Source organism: Nannobrachium achirus, assembly GCF_963921795.1.
Source record: "Nannobrachium achirus genome assembly, chromosome: 10".
Classification (NCBI taxonomy): domain Eukaryota; kingdom Metazoa; phylum Chordata; class Actinopteri; order Myctophiformes; family Myctophidae; genus Nannobrachium; species Nannobrachium achirus.
The window spans coordinates 67,508,414-67,520,042 of NC_137819.1; the positions used below are offsets into that span (position 1 = coordinate 67,508,414).

Genomic DNA, 11,629 nt, shown 5'->3' on the forward strand with positions numbered 1-11,629 from the left:
ACACACACACACACGCACGCACGCACGCACACACACACACACATGCACACACACACACACACACACACACACACACACACACACACACGCACACACTTCAATCATTTATTGATGTCCACATACGAGATACAGTACAAGGACACACATATTACAAGCTGCTATAAATAATGTAGTCAGCCCAGCTCCTCATTCAGACATCTGTCATATCAAAGCTTGACTATTGTAACTCTCTCCTCACTGGTCTCCCAGCATGTGCACTTAAACCTCTCCAACTGATCCAAAATGCCGCGGCACGACTGGTCTTCAACCAGCCAAAGATCTCACATGTCTCCCCCTTCTCCCTATGGTTATGACAGATGTCTGAATGAGGAGCTGCGCTGCCTCCTGGGTGAGGAAGGGTCTGATTCTACGGATGTTATAGAGTGTGAACCTACATTTGGTATCATGCATGCATTTATGGTGGCATAGACTGTTTTTAAATTACTACTACTTTATTTTCAGATTGTGAAAATAAATGTACCTGTCATTTCAATACTCTACCACTAGAGGTCAGAGCCTCCTTATGGGAAAAAATGCATTCAAATTACTTTTCTAAAGGAGGAAAGGAATTCATATTCATATTCCTCTACTGTAGTTCCCAAGATGTTTTTACAGTACAAATAGCAACTTTCTCTTCTCCTGATGTCACGATTCTTCATAGCAGGACAGCTGTTTTAAATGACCTATCAAAATCACACATTTGGTAAATCCTATATTTGTCAAAAAATGCTCTCTTTATCTCTCTGTCTTTCTCTCTCTCTCTCTCTCTCTCTCTCTCTCTCTCTCTCTCTCTCTAAGCGGAAGAGGATAAACAAAAGGCGACATGGTGGTGATGACATGATGACTGAGCGACGGAGTCAGATTATTCAGATTATTAAACTCATATGAGAGATTATTAATGCTTATTGTAGCTTCAGACTCACATGAGAGAGCAGAGAGACGTTTAGATTGTCTAGGATGGTGAAATACTTTTATAACGTGTGAAGGCGGCGCTGCCGTGGTGTGAACAGTAGGTGTGAACAGTGAACAGTGTGATGCTGATGCTGTGTGAACTGCAGAACCTGAACGCTGTGTCTTCATAAATGTCGCCTTGTTGTCGCTGTGAGTCAGAACAGAACACAACACAACAGAACAGTGATGGTGACAGCCAGACTGTAGGCTAGCAGCGGTGCTTCAGCTCCTCCTCCCCCCGGGCAGGGAGCTCGTTCCTCGGGCTCCGTGCGCTCCGACGGCCCGCTGGAAGTGGAACCATCCAGCCAGCCAGCCAGCGGGCCTCCTCCTTTCAGCACCCCGGAGTCCCGGACAGCTCCCAGCGGTCTTCCGCTCTTCAGCAGCCCGGGCAGGGTGGTCGTTCCTCGGGCTCCGTGCTCTCAGACGGCCCGGTGGAAGTGGAACCATCCAGCGGTCCTCCACATTTCAGCACCCCGGACAGCGGCCACCATGACCCGGCTGAGGAGGAAGGCTCTCGTCGCTCTCTTCCTCTTCACGCTGTTTGTGTTCGGCACCATGATGGGCCTCCGGACGCTCTCACCCAGCGACGGCTTCTCGGACCTGGCGCCGGGCATGGAGGGCCTGCTGGCGGGGGAAAGGTCCTCCGACACCCGGCGCTCCGCAGACTCACAGCCGGCCGTCGGTTCGTCGCCTCGCGGCGGCCACGGAGCAGAGCATGGAGAAACCAGGGTGGTTTTTACCAAGTCTGACCGAGAATACAGCATCTTTTATGATGTTCACATCTTCTACTATGTGTGGTATGGAAGTCCTGCAGTGGACCACAGGTATAATATCTATATCTATTATATACATATATACAGTACATATCTATACCTACCATACCATATCTATACCTGCATCTATGTACCTACATACAGTCTGACCGAGAATACAGCATCTTTTATGATGTCCACATCTTCTACTATGTGTGGTATGGAAGTCCTAGCGTGGACCACAGGTATATCTATATCTATCTATTATATACATACAGTATATACAGTACATAGCTATACCTACCATACCATATCTATACCTATATCTATGTACCTACATACAGTATATACACATCTACATATCTATGATGTCCACATCTTCTAATATGTGTGATATGGAAGTCCTAGCGTGGATAACAGGTAGATATAATATTATATATTTACATAAACATATCTATAGGCCTATATCTATATCTACATGATACATCTATATATATATACAAGTATACACATATCTAGCTCTTCTACTGTGTGGTACAGACAGCTCCTAGCATGGATAGCAGGTATAGATGTAGCCTACATCTATACATCTATATAAATAATATATACATGTCTATTAAGCCTGGGCGTAAAAAGTCAGTAATTAAAAATGTACTTGGAAAAAGTAGTAAAAGTACAAAAGTAGGCGTATTGACATCAACATGTGTTTAATAGTAAAAGTACTCTTTATTCATAATGTTACATCCACTGGGACCCCAAGGTGTAGTGAGTAAATGTAATGTAAATTACTTTCTGTACCCTCAGGTACATCCACTGGGACCATGTCCTGGTGTGAGTAGAAGTACTCAGATTACTTTATGTTGCAGGTACATCCACTGGGACCATGTCCTCATCCCTCACTGGGACCCCCGGGTCTCGTCGGGACCCCCAGGCAGACATTCTCCTCCAGAAGACATCGCCTCCAGTTTCTACCCAGAGCTGGGTTGTTACAGCTCCAGAGACCCAGCCGTGCTGGAAGCTCATATGACCCAAATACAAGCTGCTGCTGCAGGTAAGACTCTCTGTGATGACCCCTCTATCTCTATGACCCCCTGGAAGCTGTCTGCTGTGGGTAAGTCCTTCTACCCAGAGCTGAGTTGTTACTCCTCCAGAGACCCTGCGGTGCTGGAGGCTCATATGACCCAAATACAAGCTGCTGCTGCAGGTAAGACTCTCTGTGATGACCCCTCTATCTCTATGACCCCCTGGAAGCTGTCTGCTGTGGGTAAGTCCTTCTACCCAGAGCTGAGTTGTTACTCCTCCAGAGACCCTGCTGTGCTGGAAGCTCATATGACCCAAATACAGGCCTCTGCTGCAGGTAAGACTCTCTGTGATGACCCCTCTATCTCTATGACCCCCTGGAAGCTGTCTGCTGTGGGTAAGTCCTTCTACCCAGAGCTGAGTTGTTACTCCTCCAGAGACCCTGCTGTGCTGGAAGCTCATATGACCCAGATACAGGCCTCTGCTGCAGGTAAGACTCTCTGTGATCCTCCCTCTATCTGTATACAGCCCTCTTTCACCCCCTCTATCTCTATGACCCTCTGGAGGCTCATAAGACCCAGATACAGGCTGCTGCTGCAGGTAAGACTCTGTACGTTACACCCTCTATCTCTATGACCCTCTGGAGGCTCATAAGACCCAGATACAAGCTGCTGCTGCAGGTAAGACTCTGTACGTTACACCCTCTGTCTCTATGACCCTCTGGAGGCTCATAAGACCCAGATACAGGCTGCTGCTGCAGGTAAGACTCTGTACGTTACACCCTCTGTCTGTATGACCCTCTGGAACCTGTCTGCTGTGGGTAAGTCCTTCTACCCAGAGCTGAGTCCTTACAGATACAGGCCTCTGCTGCAGGTAAGACTCTCTGTGATACCTCCTCTGTCTGTATCACCCTCTGGAGGCTCACAGTAAGTCCTTCTACCCAGAGCTGAGTCCTTACAGATACAGGCCTCTGCAGCAGGTAAGACTCTCTGTGATAACCCCTCTGTATGTCACACCCTTTGTCAAACATTGTCATTTTATCGTCTAATCAGGCTTTTGGGAACAACCTGGACAGTTTTTGAATTTCTTCATTCAGTACTTAGATATTTGATATTCATTTCTCCCATTTTCCCCCCTTCCAGGACCTTCACCCATTATAACTTCAAACTCCATTTTAACCATGATAGATTCAATGAAAACAACTGTCCTTTTTTCTGGTGACTCCTGACACCCTCCGAATACGTGAGCAGGCAGTGTTTTTTTCAATAACAATTTTCATCATTGATTTCTATTATTTTTTGGGGGAAATGGAAATTATTAAATACAATAAAAAAATTAAAGTTATCAAAAGAAAACATGGCCTGCTCACGTATTCAGAGGGTGTCAGGAGTCACCAGAAAAAAGGACAGTTGTTTTCATTGAATCTATCATGGTTAAAATGGAGTTTGAAGTTATAATGGGTTTGTATAGGAAGGTCCTGGAAGGGGGCAAAATGGGGGAAATGAATATCAAATATCTAAATACTGAATGAAGAAATTCAAAAGCTGTCCTGATTAGACAATAAAATGAAGTGAAATATCCCTTTAAGTGCACATGGCCAGAGAGGCCAGAGAGGAGAAAGGACCACAGATTGAACCACTGACAACAGCTGTAACACTGTTGTCATGGTTACATGTGTCCTGGTGTTGTCATGGTATCCCCTCGGGGGATGGGACGACCACGGTGGTTCCCATAGTAACAGTGTTGTCATGGTTACAGGTGTCCTGGTGTTACAGTGGTATCCTCCTGGGGTATGGGACGACCACGGTGAGTCCACAGAGGACCTGGTTCCCATGGTGATGGACGCCGCCCATCGACACAGCATCAAGGTAACCATGGGAACCATGGTAGCTATGTTGTTTACTCCTTACTGAACGAGTGTGTGTGTGTGTGCGTGCGTACGTGCGCGCGTGCGTGCGCGCGTGCGTGCGTGCATCTCCTTGCTGAGGTTGGAGGCCTTTCTTTCTGTGTGGAGTTTTGTTACCAACACAGAAAGGTCAAGGGTTAAAAGGTGCAAACAGTTTAAGGGTCAAAAGATGCTGGTGTTTCTCAAGTTAAGATTATTAAGATGAAGTAATGTACAGGTTATTTCAAAAGTATGCACCAGCATACAAACAAAACAAGCCACTACCAGGGGTCTCGAATGTTGCCAAAATAACAAAAGAAAGACAAGCTCATTAACTAACAAGTAACTTGCAGAGTGGAACAAAAGCCTTCCTGACTGCTCACCAAAACAATGTTCAACATACACTTACCCTTATCTTAGTGTGCTTGACACGTTCTACCAACGTGGTGGCTGTGTTTAGATCAGGGGTTTTCAAAGTGGGTGACGGGGGGCACCCTGGGGTGACGGGGGGCACCCTGGGGTGACGGAGCACCCTGGGGTGATGGGGCACCCTGGGGTGCCATGACGGCAGTCCAGGGGTGCCGCGAGATCATTTAATAATATTTGGAATTTATTTGGACACTTGAAAAAATATTTAGTATCATTTTAAACTTGAAGTACAAAGTTATTTTCAGTCAGTTCTAACCAAAATGGCTGTTATCTCAACGTTTTCCTCGCAACATAATTACTAAAATATCGTCACTGTCGGGCAGAGACCTCTGTCGCACAAAACTAGTGAAAAGGGTTAGGATTAAACCTTTTTAGAACATTTTATAGATGATAAATACAAAACGAACGGTTTTGAACATACAAGGTTTCCACCCGGCAACGACCATGCTATAAATATAAGGTGCTGGGAGTGAAAATTATAATGTAGGGGTGCCTCGGATTAAAAAATATTTATGGGGTGACCTGAGACAAAAAGGTTTGGGAACCCCTGGTATTGAGGCCTTTGTCTTTCCTGTCCCAAGACAGGGCATATATCACAGAAAAATCTTATCTTATCTTAGTCCTCTTGCACTTCAAGGCGCATAGAGCCAACCAGGTCCGTCCATGTTGATCTCTAAATACTGGTTGTAGAGCCAACCAGGTCCGTCCATGTTGATCTCTAAATACTGGTTGTAGAGTCAACCAGGTCCGTCCATGTTGATCTCTAAATACTGGTTGTAGAGTCAACCAGGTCCGTCCATGTTGATCTCTAAATACTGGTTGTAGAGTCAACCAGGTCCGTCCATGTTGATCTCTAAATACTGGTTGTAGAGTCAACCAGGTCCGTCCATGTTGATCTCTAAATACTGGTTGTAGAGTCAACCAGGTCCGTCCATGTTGATCTCTAAATACTGGTTGTAGAGTCAACCAGGTCCGTCCATGTTGATCTCTAAATACTGGTTGTAGAGCCAACCAGGTCTGTCCATGTTGATCTCTAAATACTGGTTGTAGAGTCAACCAGGTCCATCCATGTTGATCTCTAAATACTGGTTGTAGAGTCAACCAGGTCCGTCCATGTTGATCTCTAAATACTGGTTGTAGAGTCAACCAGGTCCGTCCATGTTGATCTCTAAATACTGGTTGTAGAGTCAACCAGGTCCGTCCATGTTGATCTCTAAATACTGGTTGTAGAGCCAACCAGGTCTGTCCATGTTGATCTCTAAATACTGGTTGTAGAGTCAACCAGGTCCGTCCATGTTGATCTCTAAATACTGGTTGTAGAGTCAACCAGGTCCGTCCATGTTGATCTCTAAATACTGGTTGTAGAGTCAACCAGGTCCGTCCATGTTGATCTCTAAATACTGGTTGTAGAGTCAACCAGGTCCGTCCATGTTGATCTCTAAATACTGGTTGTAGAGTCAACCAGGTCCGTCCATGTTGATCTCTAAATACTGGTTGTAGAGCCAACCAGGTCCGTCCATGTTGATCTCTAAATACTGGTTGTAGAGCCAACCAGGTCCGTCCATGTTGATCTCTAAATACTGGTTGTAGAGCCAACCAGGTCCGTCCATGTTGATCTCTAAATACTGGTTGTAGAGTCAACCAGGTCCGTCCATGTTGATCTCTAAATACTGGTTGTAGAGCCAACCAGGTCCGTCCATGTTGATCTCTAAATACTGGTTGTAGAGTCAACCAGGTCCGTCCATGTTGATCTCTATAGATGAATAAATACTGGTTGTAGAGCCAACCAGGCTCAACCAGAGTCACATTATAAACCTCTTTCCTAACTGTTTTATTTACCATGAAAAAGTTTGCTCTAGGAAAATACAAAAAAATGAAATAAAATACAAACTCATCTCTCTCTCTCTGATATTATAAATACTGGTTGTGTTTCAGATTAGGTTTAGGCTAACCTAAAGATGATATTATAAATACTGGTTGTGTTTCAGATTAGGCTTAGGCTAACCTAAAGATGATATTATAAATACTGGTTGTGTTTCAGATTAGGCTTAGGCTAACCTAAAGATGATATTATAAATACTGGTTGTGTTTCAGGTCACTTTCCACCTGCAGCCTTACAACGGACGCAGTGACATCACCGTCTATGACAACATCAAGTACATCATAGACAAGTAGGTTATTATGACATCATCAATACATCATAGACAAGTAGGTTATTGTGACATCACAGTGACATCACCGTCTATGACAACATCAAGTACATCATAGACAAGTAGGTTATTATGACATCATGACATCACCGTCTATGACAACATCAAGTACATCATAGACAAGTAGGTTATTATGACATCACAGTGACATCACCGTCTATGACAACATCAAGTACATCATAGACAAGTAGGTTATTATGACATCACAGTGACATCACCGTCTATGACAACATCAAGTACATCATAGACAAGTAGGTTATTATTGCGACCGTCAGGTCGCAGTTACTATCAAAACCTCCACAAACTGTGAGTCTGTCTGTCACACGTCACATGTCACACTTTTGCCCTGCTCATATCTCCGCAACCGTTGCCCCGATCCATGCCAGATTTTGCACACACACTCCTTGCCTGCCAAACTACAACCTCCAAGGACCCCCGGAGCTCCAGGGACCCCCAGGTCCCTGGGGGACCCCAGATGTAAAAAATGACCAAATGTGCAAAAATGACCAAATGACCACCCCAACGGGGCTGCTCACGGGAAATTCCCGGGGACCACCGACTCCTGGTGCTCCAGGACGGATGCCAAAGTGGTGGCGCCCCCAGTGGAGGACCCCCTGCCACTGCAGCGCACATAAAATGCCGTAACTCGGGCTAGGAGCGACCGGGAGAGCCGGGGCCGGTACCTATTCGTCCGCCTCGGCGGTGCGGAGACCCCACCCCTCATTTCTCACATGGCCCTCTTCTAGCGCCACCATGAGGCCGATTCTTGCAAAAAACATTTTTGGACACTGCTCCTACAATTTTTGCCCTAAAATCACTCAAATCGGTACACAGTATGTCTACACTCATGTCATCAACATGGATCTGTCCCATATAGCGCCACCTTCAGGCCGATCTTTTAAAACACATTTTTGGACACTGCTCCTACAATTTTTGCCCTAAAATCACGCAAATCGCTACACAGTATGTCTACACTCATGTCATCAACATGGATCTGTCCCATATAGCGCCACCTTCAGGCCGATTTTTTCAAACACATTTTTGGACACTGCTCCTACAGATTTTGCCCTAAAATCACACAAATCGGTACACACTATGTCTACACTCAGCGCCACCATCAGGCCGATTTTTTCAACCACATTTTTGGACACTGCTCCTACACATTTTGCCCTAAAATCACGATGCGACCTGACGTCGCTTATCTCCCGATTAGGGAGTCTTACTGGTGACATCACAGTGACATCACCGTCTATGACAACATCAAGTACATCATCGACAAGTAGGTTATTATGACATCACAGTGACATCACCGTCTATGACAACATCAAGTACATCATAGACAAGTAGGTTATTGTGACATCACAGTGACATCACCGTCTATGACAACATCAAGTACATCATAGACAAGTAGGTTAGTATGACATCATCAATACATCATAGACAAGTATGTTATTATGACATCATGACCTCACCGGCTGTTCCCCCAAATCCCTTTTGCACAAAGCAGCCATCAGGACAAAACCACAACACATAATAAACAACCACAATACATGAATGACAAGACAGACTCACAACTCACACTGACAACATGATACAAAAGGAGAACACGCTACCAGTCATAATATCAACATCTGAAGCCCAATAGAGGGCTATAATGGTCTGCATGAGCAGGAACTCCATGTATGGAGATAACTAGCGTCACAGACACAACAGCCCATACAAGGAGACATGCACGTGTGTTGTGTTTGATACCATGCAAAGTTCGCAAACAAATCGTGGGATAAATATATACATATATAGTTATATATATGACTAAATACAAATAAATGTTTCTGGTGTTCCCGTCTCTCTCAGGTACAGGCATCACGGAGCGTTCTACCGGATCCGCTCGGGTCCGGGTCGCTCGCTGTATATTATATCTTATTGTATATTGTATATCTATGTTATAGATATGTTATATTGTATATCTATGTTATAGATATGTTATATTGTATATCTATGTTATAGATATGTTATATTGTATATATAAATGTCTTAATAAATGTCTCTGTCAGGTACGGGCATCACGGAGCGTTCTACCGGATCCGGGCGGGTCCGGGTCGCTCAGCGCTGCCTCTGTTCTACGTGTACGACTCCTACCTGCTGCCCGCCGAGGCCTGGGCGCGGCTGCTGCGCCCGGGCGGCGCCCGCAGCCTGCGAGGGACGCCCTACGATGCCCTGTTCCTGGGCCTGCTAGTGGAGGAGCGACACCAGGGGGAGCTGCTGGCCGCCGGCTTCGACGGGATGTACACCTACTTCTCCTCTAATGGGTTAACCTTTGGCTCCTCCCACCAGGTAAACATTAGCATTAGCATTAGCATGTACACCTACTTCTCCTCTAATGGGTTAACCTTTGGCTCCTCCCACCAGGTAAACATTAGCATTAGCATGTACACCTACTTCTCCTCTAATGGGTTAACCTTTGGCTCCTCCCACCAGGTAAACATTAACAGTTTTACTGCCAGATGTTATTATTTATTTATTGGGTCTGGTGCCAGCAAAAGCACCTTACCTTTGCGACGTTATAGGCAAAGATCTATTCTTTTTTATTATTATTATTATTTTCTTTTCTCATTACATAGATGTACTTTGGCTATACTGGCAGTAGAGGGCAGCCTCATGCAAGAATGAATGTGAAATGGCCGCGGTCACCACTGAATCGCTACAGAGCAATAGACCCAGAGAAAATAACAAGGAAGTGTTTTGTTACTCCATTGATGCTAACGTCCAGTGGATTTTTGAGAGCACTGTTACGGGAGCTGTCTCTACGGTACACACCCGCGCGACCCCTCATCAGTTTACAGACATCAAAACAAGGTACAAAAGAACGAGCCAAAGAACGTACTATTGGCGGCGCGGTGGCCTGCTGTTAGAATAACTAGAATAACTGTCTAACATTCTGAACTCTATCAGAACTCTAATAACTCTATTATTCTCACCTAACAGAACTCTAATAACTCTATTATTCTCACCTAACAGAACTCTAATAACTCTCTAACATTAACATTCTGTCCTATCAGAACTGGAAGTCCCTCAAGGCGTTCTGTGACGCCCGCGGGCTGCTGTTCGTGCCCGGCGTGGACGTAGAATAACTAGAATAACTCTATGGTATTCTCATATCATAACTCTAATAACTCTCTACCATTCTGTCCTATTCTCTCCAGAACTGGAAGTCTCTCAAGGCGTTCTGTGATGCCCGTGGTCTTCTCTTCGTACCGGGTGTGGGTCCAGGCTACATTGACGTAGCATAACTAGAATAACTATATAACATTCTCTCCTATCATAACTCTAATAACTCTTATTATTCTCTCCTATCAGAACTGGAAGTCTCTCAAGGCGTTCTGCGATGCTCGTGGCTTTCTCTTCGTACCGGGCGTGGGTCCAGGCTACATCGACGTAGCATAACTAGAATAACTTTATAACAGAACTCTAATAAGTCTCTAATATTAACATTCTCTCCTATCAGAACTGGAAGTCTCTCAAGGCGTTCTGCGATGCCCGTGGCCTTCTCTTCGTCCCGGGCGTGGGTCCAGGCTACATCGACGTAGCATAACTAGAATAACTTTATAACAGAACTCTAATAAGTCTCTAATATTAACATTCTCTCCTATCAGAACTGGAAGTCTCTCAAAGCATTCTGCGATGCTCGTGGTCTACTCTTCGTACCAGGAGTGGGTCCAGGCTACATTGACGTAGCGGTGCGTCCGTGGAACGACCACGCCACGCGGCAGCGCGTCAACGGGCGCTACTACCAGACCAGCCTGCAGGCGGCGCTGTCCGTACGGCCCGACATCGTCTCCGTCACCTCCTTCAACCAATGGCACGAGGGCACGCAGATCGAGAGGGCGGTGCCCAAGAGGGCGGCCAATCGCTCCTACCTGGACTACCTGCCCAGCCAATCAGGGCTCTACCTGGAGCTGACACGCCAGTGGGCGGAGCTCTTCAACAAGGAGAAAGACAAGTGGCTCATGTGACTTCTCCTGGGGCTGCTGATTGGCTGACGGTGGTCATGTGACATCTTCTGGGGCTGCTTATTGGCTGATGGGGTCGGGACACACCCATAACTTCTGGTTCCTTATTGGCTGACTGGGTTGGGTCACACCTATAACTTCTGGTTGCTCATTGGCTGGTGGTGTGGGTCACACCAGTGTCATATAAATAGAGAGTTATGACACTTACGTTGACTCCCATAGTAAGCGTGGAAAGCCTTTTTACTATATGGTGGGAAGCTAACCTAGATTACACATGGAGCCTGTTCTCATTCTTAGCGAGCCTCTGCTGCTCTTCAGCCCCGTCCACCCCAT

The 11,629-nt window shown here is 45.7% G+C and overlaps 1 protein-coding gene across 1 annotated transcript; it reads left to right on the forward strand.

Moving 5' to 3' along the window:
- Positions 1-1,479: 1,479 nt before the first annotated feature.
- Positions 1,480-11,299, forward strand: maneal (mannosidase endo-alpha like; the record flags this gene model as incomplete). Its single annotated transcript, XM_080735859.1, has 6 exons — positions 1,480-1,814; positions 2,609-2,793; positions 4,521-4,630; positions 7,171-7,247; positions 9,341-9,620; positions 10,940-11,299. The coding sequence occupies 6 exons, from the start codon at positions 1,480-1,482 to the stop codon at positions 11,297-11,299; spliced, it is 1,347 nt and encodes a 448-aa protein (XP_080591985.1).
- Between the last annotated feature and the right edge of the window lie 330 nt (positions 11,300-11,629).